Below are 18,904 nucleotides of genomic sequence, written 5' to 3' on the forward strand. Positions count from 1 at the left end.
TGTACTTCAAGGCACGTTCACTAATAACAAAATAACATCAGGTGCAAGTTACTCAAGAATTTTACAGGTAATAAATCCATGTTAGCTATAAGCATAAAAGTTGTATTACAGGTAAGCATCATAAGGGAGAAGAGAGGCGAGTTCATGCTTCACCGACGGCAGCCGGTAACAAAGTGTAAAACCAATCCAAATTTTCCCCTACTGGACAAGAGCGAGAAAGCTGGTAGCACCCTCTCTTGGGTTAGCTAGCAAATAAAGAGTTGTCCACAAGTCCTTAGGTTTTTTAGAAATGATTTTTGGTCTTTAAAAGTCCTTAATTTGGATGAAAGTTTTTATATAGTCGTTAATTTTTCTTGTTTGATGTTTCTGTTTCTTTTCTGTGACTGCCATTCAAAATGGGAAATAATATTTTAGAAAACAAATAAGTGATTAGCAAAAGTACCATCTATTTAATTTTTTTAAAGTTCAATCTTAATCTTATGGTCATGCTGTGATTTACTGTGAGAAAAATAGGACCTTCAGGAAAGTTGAAGTTCAGACTTCATAAAACTTGCACTTCCACTCACTGTTATCTAGAAATTCTGTATGAGGGGAGGACAAAAGTCATAAACAGGGCATTTGAAAATGATGGAAGAATGATTTCTAAAAAAAAATGGAAGATATTCTTTAAAAAAAATGCTGGATTTAAAACAGTCAAAAACTGAAGAAAGCCACATATATGTAGAGAGTTCGCCTGCTTTTGCTTCAGTCCTATTAGAAACATCAGAGACCATCTAGAGCAGTGGCTTCCAAATATTTTAGTATTACAATCCCATTTTAGTTGCTCACTCCGTATTGTGACTCCATATTCTCAAAAATGTTTTATAATAGGTTTGGCCTCCTCTTATAAAGTTTTCAGCAACCTTGCAGCCCCCCAAAATTTTCCACGACCCCTACTGGGAAGACCACTGATTTAGAGCATTTCTTTGGAGAAAAACTGACCATCAAAGAATAATAAATACATTTTAAGAAAAAGTTTGGAGTGGTGGTTCGCTGTTGAGACACTCTTTCTGTCAGATTATGGCTTATAGCAAAATTTAGATCATATTGGCCAGCTTTGATGAATTTTCCTTAATTTTTAAGAAAATTGCACTAGTTTTAAGTTCTTGTATGGGAAATTAACTTTTTTTAATGCCGCTAAAACATTTACCAGTTTTTTTTATCATATTTGTATTTAAAACATGAACTGTTGTCAGAAATTTGGTTTACTATTTAAATTTGTTCCCTTTACTGTGCAAACAACATTTCTCCGTATTTACTATGCAGACATTGTCCACTTTACGAACGTTTGGAGATACAAATAAATCTGTTTTCAAAGAATTAGGATTTGTTCAGAGTCAAAAATAAACAAATAGCACGTAGTGAATGAGATTATATGATGCATACTGCATTATTGTTCAGGCAGCCAAGATATCAATAGTGTTTTTGTATATATATGTAAAATACGAGGGCCATCCAGGAAGTAGATTACGTTTCCGTCTGTGTCCGCTACGGGCGGGGCTAGCGCGGCCATCTTGGGGTCAGAGCGTTGCGCAGCTCAGTCTGCATCTAGCCGTGCTAGTGAGAGGTTCGTGCTGTGCTCCGTTCAGATACTGTGACGGTTTGAAATGTCTGCGTTAATTGAAAATCCCGCGAGCTGCGAGGTGCGCTCAGTAATAAGGTTTCTGACTGCAAAAAACTGTAAACCGATAGAAATCTATCGGCAGCTTCGTGAAGTGTATGGGGACAACATTATCACTGAAGGTGGAGTGCGTCAGTGGGTCATAAGATTTCAAAATGGCCGAACCAATGTTCACGACGAAGATCGAAGTGGGAGACCCAGCATAGTGACCGCCGAACTTCTCGAAAAAGTCGATGCTAAAGTCCGTGAAAATCGAAATTTCACAATAACGGAACTTTCTTTGAGTTTTCCACAAATTTCGCGAAGTTTGTTGCACGAAATCATCAGCGAAAAGCTTGGTTACCACAAGTTTTGTGCAAGATGGATTCCAAAAATCTTGACAGAGGACCACAAAAATCAGCGAATGGCTGCAGCGTTGAACTTTTTGGATGCTTACCATAAGGATGGTGACTCTTTACTCGATCGCATCGTTACTGGTGACGAAACATGGGTGAAACATGTGAACTGTGAAACGAAATTGCAATCAATGCAGTGGGGGCACACAAGTTCTCCCCAAAAACCCAAGAAATGCATGCAAATAATGTCGGCAAGGAAGATGATGGCGACTGTTTTTTGGGACAGAAAAGGTGTAATTTTGGTGGACTTCCTGGAAAGAGGCACTACAATAAACTCTCAAAGGTATTGCCAAACTCTCCAAAAACTCAGAAGAGCAATTCAAAACAAGCGCAGAGGAATGTTGAGCTCTAAGATCTTGTTGATTCACGACAACGCCCGGCCCCACACGGCAAATGTCACTCGTAAAGTTCTTGAATCTTTTAAGTGGGAGTTGTTTCCTCATCCGCCGTACAGTCCCGACCTGGCACCGAGCGACTTCCACCTATTCCCAGCAATGAAGAAGTGGCTGGCTATGCAGCGTTTTGATGACGACGCACAGCTGCAAGAAGAGGTAACGAAGTGGTTGAAGGCGCAGGCGGCCGAATTTTTCGACGAAGGAATTTCCAAGCTTGTACATCGCTACGATAAATGCCTTAATTTGTATGGTGACTATGTAGAAAAGTAGTATTTGAGTGTGGCTTTCATCTGTATATAATAAAATTTGTTTCCTATACTTTGTTTATTTTTTTATTCCAAAACGTAATCTACTTTCTGGATAGCCCTCGTATAAAATATCTATCTTTCAAATAATAAATTAATAATAGCTCTTTAATTTCCATTTTCATTCTAAAAATAACAGCGCAATAATTTTCTAAAACTCCCTGCAATTCTGTATTGCACACTTCTTGATGAAATCTAAAACCAACATCTGGTTATTAATCTGTCGTGATTTGAAATGGGACTCGGTATAAAAGGTTAACTGTGTCACAGCTTCGTCTCTTCGCTCTTCACTTCTTCTAGACGCTTGTTTTATCTTGCAACTAGCCACACAGAGTTTACTTTTCCAATTTTCTTCCATTGTTTAAGAAATGTAAGTTGTACAAAATTGGCGGGTGCTTAGCACACCCACAATGATGATGTGCATTATCAAGGAATAAAATTATGTGTGGAATTTATCCTTATGTGTGTTCGAGTGTCATCTTGCCAGTTGTGCTGTTATAATGCCGAGAACAACCGCCAATCCGTTGAAAGTTCCTTTTCACCAACTCATTACAGTAATGGAGCAGTCTTATTATATATATATATATATATATATATATATATATATGTGTGTGTGTGTGTGTATTTATATATCACCTTCACTCATTGTGCATTATTTATTCTATTTTGGATTGTCTGTAAATAAATAATATTAGAAATGGTTGGTGAAAGAGAAAATCAATTGCTGATAGTGAAATTGCAAAAAAGTGATGAATGCCTTCGTTTGAAGCAAAAGTCATTGCGTTAAGACTTAAAATTGGTGAGAAAATGGTGAATGTTGAACGTTCAAGAAAAGAAAAGTGAATTCTTTATTTGAAACTGTAAAAGCAAAATGTGGTTCAACTTTTACCAATGAAACACTCAGTAAAAATCATAGGTAGTTTAATAAATTCAAGAAACACTCTTGTCTTCAAAAAACTGCTATCGATAGAGAAGTTGTAAATGCTGATGTGGCTGCAGCTGAAGAATTGAAATCAACACTAAATAAAATTCTTAAAGCTGGCAGCAGTATTGCACAACAAATAATCAATGCAAATGAGATAATTCTTTTTTGGAAGAATATGGCAGGGGAAAAATATCACTCAAGGAGGAAAAATTATGATTTGTGAAAAGCAGCGAAGGATAGACTGATGTTGTTGCTGGAAGGAAATGCTGTTAGAGACTTTAACCTTTTCGCGACGGTGCACCTTTGTTTAAGACGCTTGTGCAGGATGGAAGAGAATCGAAGGCAGTCACTGTACAGGACGGAGGTTTTGCATTGCTAAGTCTAATTTTATAACAAAAATCAGAAAAGCAAACAAAAGTTTCACTTCTAGCATCATAATTGTTGGTATCATTTTAGATTATTACTTGAGCTCTTATATATGTTAAAATTAGCCCTTAAAACATTTTTTTCTTTATTTTACATGAAAATATACTTAAAAAATTGCTTATCTTCTAAAATAATTTTCGGAAGCGCTATTCAAATTATTCCAAAGTTTTAATTGATAAAATCCATCAATAAAGTTTAAAATTAATAAAAAGAACACAATAAAGAGTATTTACAGAAGTAACAAAATTTAAAATGAAAACGAGTGTGGTAAATCTCGGAGCACAGAGAAGTATCACTTTGTAACTCTTAGAAAAAGTATCACTTTTTAACTCTTTAGAAAATGAATCAGTACTCTCATTTGCGTTAGTAAATGGTTCACTAACCATACTAGGGTATTCTTCTGATAAATAGCGCCTTCCCGCCGTAATAGACTGGAGGTGAGGCTTTCCTAAATAAAAAAAGAAGGAACGGAAATGTATCTGAAGGCAATGCAAAACGTAAAAAACTCCACACTGTAACCCTAAAAGACCGTACATAGTAGAGGAAAAAAATAGACTAAAAAAAGGAATTGGATATAAATCAGATACGAGAATGTTTTTATTAGCACGCAGCGATTTAAAGAGCCCACCTCTGTTTACGCTTTCCCTCCGCCCTCCCACCTTCAAACAGCTGATGTGTAAAATGCCAAAGTCAAGCAGAATATATCAAACTCAAGGTCAGGAACCTAAAACTGTGTTCATTTCAAAAGTAATGGACACAGGATGCCATCTAGTGGCCTTCAGAAAAACGTTCCACCTGCGTATACACCAAAATAAACGTATACACCAATATAAACGTATACACCAAAATGCGTATATGCATCACCCGTCCTCTGAATGCGATCTTTACTGATGCGTGGATGGGACGCCCGGCTGTAAGAGACGTTCTTAGGGAATGCGTATATGGGACGCCCATCCTGAAAGGGTTAAACCGAAGTATGTAGGATTATTATTATTATTTTAATTAACCAGTTAGTATGTTTCTCTTGTCCATTTCCTCACCAGAAATGTAAATGAGTTTGAGGGTTTGGAACTGTAAGATAGAGCATGTATCTGCCTTTCAAGGCTACATTGTTGAGGTTTGCCAGCTCTGATAAGATTGTAATTCTATGTCTTTGTATTATTGCTGCTCACATTTAAATTATTACACTAGTGAGAAGTTTTTAGCCAACTCTTTGACTACTAAACTTAGTTTAACTTTTGAAATTGACTGTTACTTTTTAAGTCACATTGCAAGAAGTGGTGGCTGTCAAGCATGTGATATGCATTTATGTTCAAATTCTACTTCAATAAAGAGATTGTTTAAATATTTTCAAGACTGGTATTTCAGACCAGTGATAATTTTCTTTACATCTATTAGAAGTTTAATACTAGTTTGTGCTGTTACAGTAGTGCAAACTCTTTTTAAGTATTTATTAGTTTATTCTATCCTAGAACATTGCAAAACAAATAAAACCTTCTATCCCAACAGAATTGACATCCCAGCAGATGGATGGATATTGAGAACCCTTAAATGGTGTTGGCAATATTTGAGGAGTGGAGGTGAAATTATATTGTCACACAAAAGGGATTCTTTTCAAAATTCTCTTGATCTTAGATCCACCTGTCCATCCATTTAGATTATTTCGATCCCAAAATTAAAGTTGTGTTTTTACCACCTAATACAACATTGAACTTGAAGCCAAATGGACCAGGGTGTGATTGCTATTTTTAAAAAAAATATTATACATGCCTTATGTCCTCCTGGGCATTTAAAGACATTGATGAAAAGCTTTTATCTGTTTATAGTGCTTTTTGATAGACTACAACATTTATAACTCTGTACAGAACATCCATAAATGCATGGGGAGATGTAACAGACATTAACATAAATGGTATTTGGAAAAATATACGTGCATATCTTTCTCATAGTTTTAAAATCAAGATGATGAAAAGAAGAAATCTCTTTGAATCTTGTCAACATTAATAGGAATTATCTAACAATTATATAAATTTATCGGAGGAGTATATAAAAAAATTCCTTAATTCATATGAAGAAGAATTGACTAACAAAGACTATTCTGATGCATCTTAAAGAGCAACAGAGAGAGCAGAAGGAAGAGCGTGCACCAGTTTATTCAAAATTTATGGCAGTAGCATTTTCAATATTTGAAGACCTCACTTTTGGGGGAAACCAAGATCCAAATTCTGAGAGGTTAAGTAAATTACACTCTGCTGTGCACGAGACCATACAGTGCTATGGTTTTATTTATGATGAAAAACAAAGAAAACCTGTTCAAACAAGGTTAGACACTTATTTTCACAATAAAGACATTTCAGAAATCAATTGCTGGCCCCTCACACATGCCAAATTTTTCCTCCTCTGATTCAACCTCTTCATCACAAATGTCCCCTTTACTTTTTTTGAGTCTCCAGAGTGTGTCACACATGTAAAGGTCTATTAGCTTCATCGCTGTAAAGACAGCAATTCAGGTTACATACTGTAATTAGTAAAGTAGTTCTTTCTGTATAATTTTATTTTTTAATATTTTTATTTAAAATTTAAACTATATTATCTATTCATTTTAGTATTTTTAATTATTTGGTATTATTTATAACATCATTTTATCTTACGAACATTGTTAGGAAATATAGGTAGTGAATCTTATAAAATTTTACGAACAAGCATGTAATACGAAGGGCTAAAACGCATTGGACGTTTAGTCATCTCATCACTGAGAATGTTTCTCATCAATGGTAATTTTGCAGTGATGGTAACTATATTGCACCTGCAAGGAAGAGAAGATTCTATCCTTGTTTTGATGGGAACGCCCAGGTCATTTAGAATGTAATTTGATCATAAACAAGGAAGAATCAATTTTGTTCTGCATTGCCAAACTTGTCTGCTTAAACTTTGATTTAGTGATTTGTGAAGTAAGTGATGATTAAAATCAGCATAACAAATTTGATATGTAATTATCTTTTATTTTAAACTGCAAAATTTCCTTAGCTTTTGATTTAAATGTTTCTTTTAATTAGTGATTTAAAAAATAAATTATGTTTAAAAAATGTTTCACTGTTATAAGTATGTGTTTTAGAAAACTATATTTGTAATTTAATATTAATTACTTGAAAAGATGTAAAGAGTTTTATTTTCAAATTATTACACTTTAAAATATCTAGACACTTGCAATTTAATGCGTACATTGGGAAGGGCTGAAATCCATTGGACTCTCTCAACACTGAGCCATCTCATCAGTGAGAATTTTGCATTTTGAATTGCACCTGCAAGGAAGAGAAAGTTCCATCCTTGTTTTTATGGAGAACACCCTGAGGATGTTCCAGAAGTTTCCCACCTCTCTTTTCTAATCACAAAACCTCTCAAGAGAACTTTCAGCCTAGCAGCATTTTAAGTGCACCCATTGCACAAAGATACTGTACACTTATCCATGCCTTTTCCTGAATTCTTAGGGGTGCAAGACTATGGCATTCAGCTCCTTAACCACCAAGTCATAATAGTAGTGTTTTCGAAATTGTTTTTATAATTATTTTAAATATTAGATTGCATTCAGTAATAACACACTCTACATTTTTTTTGTGTTTTACTTAGAACCGTTTGGAATTGTATTGCAAGAGTAAAAGTGAATGAGTGGATAATTTTTTTACATTTCTTCTACTTACTGAAAAATCCTTGCAGCAATGAGAAAACTGTGTGTGTGGTCTCTGCAAGTCACTGTTTTCAAGCTTTTGCAATGTGTCACACGATATGGTCTGAGATCGCTGACCTGGTAATTCGTTCTGGTTGACAGTACAAGAGACATAACTTCACACTGTCGAGAGATTTTAGCGCTCTGCACTGTGCTTGTCATCAAAACCTCTATATTTCAGGAGGGCCGACAAACCAATGATCTTGTTTTTCCTCTGATATCGTTCCAGACATAATGAATCAAAGGATGTAAAATACTACTGAAAAATTAAGAAAGCATGGCTAATTGCAGATTTTTTCCAACTGAAAAACATGCCAGAATGCTCTTGAACTCTCAACTAGAAAAACCCTCGTCAGCAGGTTTCTCACGTCACAAGGATTATACTTCACTACAATAATGCTCTATGCTATCCATGAATTATATATATGTATAAAGAGCTTCTCGTAATTGTAGTAAATATTTTTGAGTCCAAAAAATGTAAGTATTACGCAACCTCACAAATATACTAATTGCTCATGGAGTCAGAAGTGCTACCTGCCACAGTGGTGACCCGGTGTATACTACGGACCACACAGAGGTGAGAAAATCATGCATGCGGTCCTCGCAAGTCACTGTTTTCAAGCTTTTATAAGGTGTCACACGACTTGATCTGACATTGCAGACGCAGTAATTCATTCCAGTTGGAAGTGCAAGAGACATAACTTCACGACCAATGTCAAGAGATTTTAGCATTCTGCACTATGTCTGTCATCAAAGCTTCTCAATTTGAGGAGGGCTGACGAATCAATGATTTTGTTTTTCTTCTGATACTGTTCCAGATATATCTGGAACCAGAGGATCCTTAATTTGTTTCATTGGTAATACTTAAAATCCTTAGAAGTCCTTAATTTGCATTTAAAGAAATGTGTGTATCATACTTTGTGATTTTTGTTCTATCATTTCACTGATCAGTATTTTCTACAGCCAGTTACAGCTCAACAGCTGTAACTGGCTGTAGAAAAGGAATTGTTCACATAAATTTCTTTTTTTCCCCTTGTAAAATTGTTTCATATGAAATGCTCTTTTTTATTATTATTTATGAGCAGCAGGCTACAAGTTATTAAGATAGTCAAGCAAAACATTTTTCTCAGAAAGAGTATATTTTTATTAGTTCAAAGGCGCTTTGTCCCTGAGAGACTATAGTTTTCGCTTTGCGATTTCGCGTCAAATCACTCTGAATGTCCGTTTCACTTTTCAAACTATTGCCTCCGAATATTATCGCCCTGTATTATATTTGAAGAAATTAAATAATGAAGAATCTGCACAAATGTATGTATGTTTCTCGCATTGTGATAAAACAATGGTACCTAGAGCCATCAAATTTTGAATGATGTAATCCTGCTGTGAATATGGGCATCTTGAAGCCCAAATTTGAAATTTGGAATTTGTTTTATTATTAATTTCATATTTTGTAAATCTTTAACGAATTTTTGATTAACAAACTCAAGGATTTCAGAGTGAACAATGGCAACATTGTACAGAAAAACATTTTTATCTCCAATGCTTGAAACTGTGTATTGGAAATTCTAAAGATATGTTTAATTTAAAATTATTTTGCAATATTGCTCTTGAACTGAATTTTATGGTTTAAGTGCGAAGAACGTGATATTTAATTATTAAAGGTAACACTCAAAATGTTAAAAAAATGCCCTTTTGGACGTAATTTAAAATCTGAAACCTTTCAGTTTTTTTTTTACTTGTTTACGAGGGCTATCCAGAAAGTAGATTACGTTTTGGAATAAAAAAATAAACAAAGTATAGGAAACAAATTTTATTATATACAGATGAAAGCCACACTCAAATACTACTTTTCTACATAGTCACCATACAAATTAAGGCATTTATCGTAGCGATGTACGAGCTTGGAAATTCCTTCGTCGAAAAATTCGGCCGCCTGCGCCTTCAACCACTTCGTTACCTCTTCTTGCAGCTGTGCGTCGTCATCAAAACGCTGCATAGCCAGCCACTTCTTCATTGCTGGGAATAGGTGGAAGTCGCTCGGTGCCAGGTCGGGACTGTACGGCGGATGAGGAAACAACTCCCACTTAAAAGATTCAAGAACTTTACGAGTGACATTTGCCGTGTGGGGCCGGGCGTTGTCGTGAATCAACAAGATCTTAGAGCTCAACATTCCTCTGCGCTTGTTTTGAATTGCTCTTCTGAGTTTTTGGAGAGTTTGGCAATACCTTTGAGAGTTTATTGTAGTGCCTCTTTCCAGGAAGTCCACCAAAATTACACCTTTTCTGTCCCAAAAAACAGTCGCCATCATCTTCCTTGCCGACATTATTTGCATGCATTTCTTGGGTTTTTGGGGAGAACTTGTGTGCCCCCACTGCATTGATTGCAATTTCGTTTCACAGTTCACATGTTTCACCCATGTTTCGTCACCAGTAACGATGCGATCGAGTAAAGAGTCACCATCCTTATGGTAAGCATCCAAAAAGTTCAACGCTGCAGCCATTCGCTGATTTTTGTGGTCCTCTGTCAAGATTTTTGGAATCCATCTTGCACAAAACTTGTGGTAACCAAGCTTTTCGCTGATGATTTCGTGCAACAAACTTCGCGAAATTTGTGGAAAACTCAAAGAAAGTTCCGTTATTGTGAAATTTCGATTTTCACGGACTTTAGCATCGACTTTTTCGAGAAGTTCGGCGGTCACTATGCTGGGTCTCCCACTTCGATCTTCGTCGTGAACATTGGTTCGGCCATTTTGAAATCTTATGACCCACTGACGCACTCCACCTTCAGTGATAATGTTGTCCCCATACACTTCACGAAGCTGCCGATAGATTTCTATCGGTTTACAGTTTTTTGCAGTCAGAAACCTTATTACTGAGCGCACCTCGCAGCTCGCGGGATTTTCAATTAACGCAGACATTTCAAACCGTCACAGTATCTGAACGGAGCACAGCACGAACCTCTCACTAGCACGGCTAGATGCAGACTGAGCTGCGCAATGCTCTGACCCCAAGATGGCCGCGCTAGCCCCGCCCCTAGCGGACACAGACGGAAACGTAATCTACTTCCTGGATGGCCCTCGTATATTTTTGTTTGTTTTGAGTTTAATAAAACTGATATTCATTTCATGAAGCTTTACATATAATTAAGATTGCAGCGATCTAATTAGGTTATGAACCAGTATTTATATTTTGCACTAAGTGGCGTTCCGTTAACAGAAAAATGCCATATATTGAGTGTATTTTCTTTGATGGGTAGTTATTTTTGCATATGTGAAGAGTTCTTTTCCCTACTTTATTCATTTATAAATTTTCATTTATTCTTCAGGGATTCCATGTCAGAGATTTAAAATATTGCTAATTACAAGAATATTGGAGCAGTGTATATTTCTCTCTAAAAGTGTTTAACACATAGCCATAACAAAATGTATTCTGTGTGAGGCTACATGTCCTAGCTATTTATATGTGCATGGACCATGATGCTTAAAAATTTTCAGAACTTGCGTATTAAAGGGATTATATCTGTTATATTGTATTGCCAAATATATGTTAAATTTTGAGATACAGCACTTGACTCCTATATAGTTATTATTTTGATTTTTTTTGTTTTGTTTGTTAGTTCTGTGTTATTTGAAGATTGCTGGTACAGGACCTAATCTTTGACATATTTCAATTTAATTTAATTTTCTATTTTATTGAACTGTAATCTAAGATCTGCCATACAAAGACGACCCAGTTTCATTCTTTCAATCAAGGGATACTTCCTCAAAAGCACGTAAGAATGTAATTATATGTGCCTCTTGCATGGTGATTTAAATGCTCAATAGCTGGCTTAAAAAAGCAGGAATTTGCATGACAACCTGGTATCATGCTTAAACTAATTTGACTTTTTTTAGTATTATTCTCAAATCTTGAAATGTGTTTTAAGTTTTCAGATGATGGAAACTAAAATTAATTGTGGCATATTCATTTTCATCAGTATCGTTCAAAGCCAGTCTGTCTCCTTCAACATTCAAGTACCAACATTTCTGTGAGCATGGTACCAGTTTTAGTGTACCTTTTCCATAAAAATTTTTCTGGAATTATAATAACAAAATGTAGATGCATTTGGGGGCTTTTTTGACAGTGTTTGCATATGTTGTCCACTGTTAGTTGTTTGTTTTTTTATCTCTGATAGTGGTAATTAATGAAATGATTACAGATGGTAAAGATAATAGTAAATCAGTAATATTTACATGGCTGTCTTCGAAGAAGCTAGAGATATTTTTGCAGTTATGCAGTTAGTTAGATATTTTTGTAGTTTTGCAGTTTAAGCATAACTTTACATTTCCACCATTTTTTGGTGAATTTTGGATGGAGCTTTACCTTTTGTCCAGAAAAAAGTGAGTGATTGATGCTTTCATTTGTAAATGAAAAATAATATAAAATAGGATATCTTTGTATATATGATATCTTTGTATTGTAACTCATGCTTCTTCCACTTAAGCAGTGGATGAGCTGATTAGTAATAACATTCAGATAAACTCAAAAGCATGCTTAATTTTGAAATCAATTGCTTATCTTAAATATTCACTTTTCCATAGTTTTTATTAAATTTTAAGATAAAATCTTCCTAGATGTTAATGGTATTCCCATGGGCATCGATTATTCAACTTCATTGTTGCAGTGTATTTTGTTTTGTACACGAGTTCAGTTTTATGCAAAAATGTGATCAAAAAGAAAAATTTGGACCTTACATTTAGATACATAGATGGTCTTTTAACTTCCAATAGTTCTGGGGTAATCTAAACTGCTCATATTTATTCTAAATGTTTGAAACTTAATGAAATAAATTCCATTAAGGACGTAATTGATTACTTCTACCTTAAAATTCTCAAATCTAAAGAAATTAAACTTTTTGTTAAAAAGACTTTTTAGCTTTCCTGCCATGAAACTAATGTATTGGAATTCCAACATTTTTAAAATAGCAATTACTAACACCATTATTAAGCAGATTCTGAGAATTAAGAATATTTTTACTGATGAAGATATTAATCAAGAAATTCAGTGTCTAAGAATTATACTTATTAATAATCAAACTTCTCGTAATTTCATCAACTATTGCTTCAGAAATTGCGCATGACATAGTTTTAATTTTTATTGTTGCTAATGATAAGAAATGCTTAATGAAATTTGGTGGTATTTACTGGATGCATAACAATTGTAAACATACTTGTAAATTTACTTTATATTCTCTAACATTTTCAGTTTTACTGGCTATAGTAATTCAGTTCTAGCTTTTTTAGTAATTCCTTTCATCATCCATCCATCCTATCTCTCAATTTGACTCTTCATAACAGCCTAACTTATTATTAAGGCTTCTTATTCTCACTAAAATAAATTTGTTTTCTCAAATTTTTTATTTTAGAATATATTTTCTTTTGATTTACAATGTTTGTTCTCAGTTTTGCTTTTTCTTTGGTAAAAAATGTACTTATATTCATTTCATACATTGCTTTTAATTTACATAGTAGTATTTCGTATTTTATACTACAATGAAAATCGTTTAACATGAAACTGAGGGGACTGAAATATTTTTTTCGTGTTAAAGGATATTGGAAAAAAAATATATTCAACAATATTTAAGTTTATTAGAGTACATAGATATGTATATATGCATGTATATATTATATAGATATGTATTATGCATGTATTTAATAAAAATGAATAAAACGAAAATATAATGAAATTTCATACAAAATTTTCAAGATTTATGAAAAACAAAACATTTATTGAGTTTTTGGAAAACGAACTGCTATTTTTCTTTGCATTGTCCTTTTTAGCATCAAATTGTTAACAAATTTTTCAACGTCGTCCATTTTGTTATCCGTTTCAACATTGGAATGTGCGTCTAAATAGCTACGCATACTTTTTATGATGTTCCTCATTTCAGATGACGTGGGAACAGAAGCTGCATTATTCATTTCATTTTCATTGTTGGAATCTGCATCAATGGTATTTTTTGAGCTTTGAACAAACTCCAAAATGTCTTTGTCTGCCAATTGGGGATGTACACACATTATCATTATCTACTGCAACGAATTCTTCAGATAATACAGTAGGACAGTCCAATAATACGGGAACTTTCTTAAACATTTCATTTAAGTGTAGGCTCAGTTACAATATCCTTCTCCACTTTTTTTGGCATGAAAGAATCGGGTACTTTTGATAATTGTGCATGACAAAAACAATTTTCAATCACCCTTGGAGTCGCTGAATTCCATGCAGAGTGCAACATATTTTTACTGATTACATATATCACTGATTTTTACTCACACTACGATGTACTTGTCACCGAGTTCCAACCGAGTGTGGCATTTGTAGGGGTGGAGAGGGAAAGAAGCTGAGATAACCAAAACTGGCTCGTGTCCAAGAGTATTTCAAAGCCAAGTTAGCCTCCTTTCTATGAAACATGTGAAACCGCCTCTCTTTCATTTCACACCCCCTCTTGAATCTCAGCTGCGAGGCCACTGTTTTCTTATTTTGTTCATTCCCAGATAGGAAATCTTTTCATGTAAAGCAATTTTTATTTCGTGTTAAAGGAAACAAAATGTATGAAAATACATATTAGTTTGTTGGGACCATTGTACTATTTCATATTAACCAATATTTCATCTTAAGCATTTTTGCGTTAAACATATTTCACTGTATTTGTTTGTATCTTTTGTTTTAGGGTCATACGGAGCAGACTATATCTTATTATTTTATACTTTATAGCATTTTTATTATTCTTTAATTAGTTTTTTAAATTCAATTTTTTTGCCACTTTTTTTTAAATTTTCTTTTTGAATTATTTCAAGACGTTATAATCATTAGCTATATTTCAAATGTGGCTCTGTCGAAAATTCTTTTGCTGCACTATGAAAAATACCAAAGATTCTAAACAATTTGTTACATTATTTTTAATATGTTGTTTTATCGAGTTGTTTTGTTTATTGTTTTAAATGTACTACCCGCTGGAATTGTTCACTTCTTTTTTGATTTATTATCTCTTGGTTAAGCATCGTTCTTATGATCAGTTAAAAATTCCAAGCATTTTTAAAAAATGTCAACACTTGCTACTTGACCAACCACTTCAGGTCAAGCCCTGTTTTAAATTTGAAAAGACCTTAGGTTAACTAATTATCAACCACCACAATGTAATAGAAGATAGCATTTGTAATTGCAAGCTTCCTGCTTACAATAAATATGTAGATCCGTTTCACCAGCATATTGTTACAGGAGATCTCAATATCATTGAAGATGAGCAATTGCGTGAAATTATGCAACTTGGCACCAAGTTTTGTTCAACTTTCAGTATTAATCAGCACTTTTGCTTTAAACAATTTAGTAATGATCTTGATAAATTTATAATTTTAGCTAGTAATAGAACCAACTTGCCTACAACTACTTTTCTAGAATGGAAAGCTGCACTAATTAAAGAATTTCAGCTTATGGTTTTCGAGTTACCCAATTTCAATTATTTACACAATAACATGCATCTAGAAACTCTTATTCAGAAACAGCAAGATAACTTTATCATCACAAAGATTGACAAAGCTAGCAACAATTTTAGTGTCATTTGAAAAAACGTTTTATTTCAACCTTCTACATAAAAACTGGATAGTGCTTGAACCTATCAAAATATCACTACCAGTGCTAAGATTCTTCTCAATAAATTTAATGCACTTCATAAAAAACCTAAAATCCATCCTCACAAATATAATAACAAATTTGCAAATCTATATGCACTTCTAAAATTTCGCAAGACTCCAGTTAAGTTTAGGTTCGTTACCAATAGTACCAAAAGTTATTTAAAGGAAATCGATTATCTCTTTGCACAAAAACTTCATCTCATACATGACTTCATAAATAATTATGATTTTAAAGATATATATTGCAACTGGATGATTTCAAGCAACGAACAAATTCTAATAACCTTAAATACACTTAAAATAGAACATATCCAATGATACGACTTTGAAAAACCTCTATATTACTTTGCCACTTGAAGAAATTTATAAAAGTTTTCTTGCTCTTCCTGAATTATTTCCCCAAATTTCTACAATATTAAATGCTCAAAAATGGCAACTTTTTCTTTCAAACATACTTTTCAGTAATTATGTTCAATTCAATAACAACATATTTAAACAAATACAGGGAATTCCTAAGGGAGGCAGTTTTTCAAGTGCTGTCTGTGAATTATTCCTTTTTACAAAAGAATTGACTTTTATACGTTCACTCAAAAATGAAGATCATAAATTTTACCAACACATCTTTCAATATATTGATTATGTAATAGCCTTCAACAACTTCAACAAGATTGAAAATGCTAATATCTACCCTTCATGCCTTAAACTTAATATTACAAATACCGTGCAACATGATATAGTCTACCTTGATTTGCATATTATAGATTACAATTTTTTGAAATCTATGATAAATGAAGGGAATTCAACTTTACAAGACTTAAATTAACCAACTGGAATCCCAATATTTCTAAAAAAGTCATCCTCAATACAATTTACTCACAGCTGCTTAGAATTAAAAGAATCTGAAATACAACAAAACACCTTCAAGAAGAAGTACTGTACTTTGTCACAATATTGAAAAATTACCTAATTCCTCAAAAAGTAATTAAAAATACGTTAAAAAAGCTGGCATTAACCTTATTATTTTTTAGATTTTTTGAGTTAGATAATGAAATTTTATGCTTAAAGCCCTATGGGACGGTGTAAAGTGGATGGCTGATTCAGAAGATCTAATGTATAAATGTATAAATATTCCTGTCACAGCATCTATTTTTCCTCTTAAAATTTGGCACAATACTTTTAATTCTATTCTTAAATAGATTTTAAACATTTGCTGGCCAATTCTATCCTGTCATTTAACTTATTTCGTTTCTGGCAGTTTGAACACCCTCTAGCTTGAAGAATTACAACTTTAATTAACAAATTGCTATTTTTCATTATTTCTGCTGACTTTGGTGGCCATTTTAGATAATAGTTTGTTGAAGTAGCCATTTTTTCTTTCACCCAGTACAATTTTCTTCAAACTCCATAGATTTGTTCAAACATTCATAGATGTGTTCAAAATGGCAAGACGCCATTTTGAACCTTTTTCGCTTATTTCAACACATTTTACCCCCCTTTGCACCGAGTCAGGTTTTTGCCAATGGTCAGTCACTTTATATTGGTTCTTTCCCAGTGATGTTTCCCCCCTCTTTCTACATCATCCTGTGAATTGGAAAGCAATAAGCATGCTCAGGGTTGATCCGCCCTTTTTGAGTTTCATCGCTAGCCAAAGAAGACGGCACTGCTCCAGGTTTGTTTTTAATAATATTTTTTCTCTAAAAAATTTCTAGGTCTTGGCAAGACCCTTGCTTCAATTCTTCTATTTTATTATCATTTCAGTTTTGAATTAAAAATAATTTTCGGTACTTTTACAAAGTATTAACTCTTTAAGCTAGCAGGTCCACCCATAAAATCTTGTATATTTTGACTAATAGCATATTGCTATTTATTTTATTCTGTACATCAGCATTTCCATGCCATTATTTATTCTCCTTATTACACCTTAATGTGTTTCTTCAAGCGGACGCATCAAGAAATTGGAACAGAGAATTGAGACTCAAGATTTTGACAAAGTTTATTTAATTAATTGAAAAATGTCTCCCATACAGTTTCAATTGTCTGTTTCTGCGAAACGCGTGATGGAGTTGGCTTAGTTCAAAATTCATTAAAAAAATATTTCCCCTGACGTTCCTTAATGAACTTCGAATTGGGCTAATCGACCATTTACTGCTTCTTAATTTTTATTTTTATCTTGATTAATTAGTTAATACTTAACTATGTTTTAAATATACCTTAATTAATTTAGCATATTGCTTACTATTAGTATTGATTTTTACTTGTAAATAATCAAATGCCATATTTTTCTCTTTTAACACATTTCATTTCAACTTATTTTGCTTAAAGTTTTCACGGAACCACAGTATTTAAGCAGCTTTTTAGTGTTCGTACTAGAATTTATCTTTTAATTTATATATATATATATATATATATATATAACAATTAATGTATTAGTGTGTTATATATATATAATTTTAGAAAGGATAACAAATTAAAAAAGACCTGGTTGGTCAAAAATTTTGCACATTGAACTGCATATATATACATTTTTCTTAATATTTTTTTAGGCTCTGCAGTGTTTGAAAATTGGTTCCCTTTCTAGAACGACTGCCAGCACTGGCATGAATATTCAGTCTTCCAGATCTCATGCAATTTTTACTCTTCATATCAAACAACAAAGAATGGTAAAATTAGGCAAGGTAATGAATGAAACTCTATTAGAATAGTCATCTATATCTTGTATAATTATTACGTTCATAATTTAATTTTTAGCAGCACAATAAACAAACATTCATACATTAATACATGTGTATTTCATTGTTTATAATATGTCTTTTTATATAAGTTTATATAAGTATTTTCAATAGTATGTGTATATCAATGATATGTTTGTGAAATTTGACATAATTGATTGATGAATATGAGTTTGAATGATTTCCTTGTTATCTGCATAAAGGAAATTAAGGAAATAACTTGAATTAAGTATTATTAGCTATGATAGCAATTTTATTAAAGAAGCCAAGTTCTTGGTAATATGAGACAAAATTAATAGATTGATTTTGAGCAAAAATAAAAAAAAAATTTGTGACTTAGAATTGAAGTTACAGGTTCTCAAGAAGAGATTCACGTTATGTTTTCAAAACCATCTGTTTGAGGCTAAGGAGTAAGACAATTAATATGAAACTTGATAGATATTATATTATGCATTTTAGGCATTGATACTTACATTTGTTAATTAATCAGATTATGTCAGTGTAATTAGTGCTGATATTCAAAGTCAAGATTTTTCTATTTTAGGTGGATGGTGTATGCCTACGTAGATTTTGTGAATACTGTCAGATAACCTAAAATATGGTTGCTTAACATTTTAGGAAAACAGTGTTTTTCATGTTTCCAGAAGTCTGATAATTTTTGGGATTTAGATTTGGT

General features: G+C 33.2%; 1 protein-coding gene across 1 annotated transcript in view; it reads left to right on the forward strand.

The window, feature by feature from the left end:
• Window positions 1–18,904, forward strand: part of LOC118197042 (kinesin-like protein KIF21A) — a 250,282-nt gene that overhangs the window by 47,424 nt on the left and 183,954 nt on the right. Inside the window, exon 7 of the mRNA XM_085818558.1 lies at window positions 18,043–18,174. Within this exon, the coding sequence (XP_085674684.1) occupies window positions 18,043–18,174 (132 nt within the window). The remainder of the gene's footprint in view (window positions 1–18,042; window positions 18,175–18,904) is intronic.

Source organism: Stegodyphus dumicola, chromosome 6, assembly GCF_044657685.1.
Source record: "Stegodyphus dumicola isolate Sdum_Otavi_A_Nest chromosome 6, ASM4465768v1".
Taxonomy (NCBI): domain Eukaryota; kingdom Metazoa; phylum Arthropoda; class Arachnida; order Araneae; family Eresidae; genus Stegodyphus; species Stegodyphus dumicola.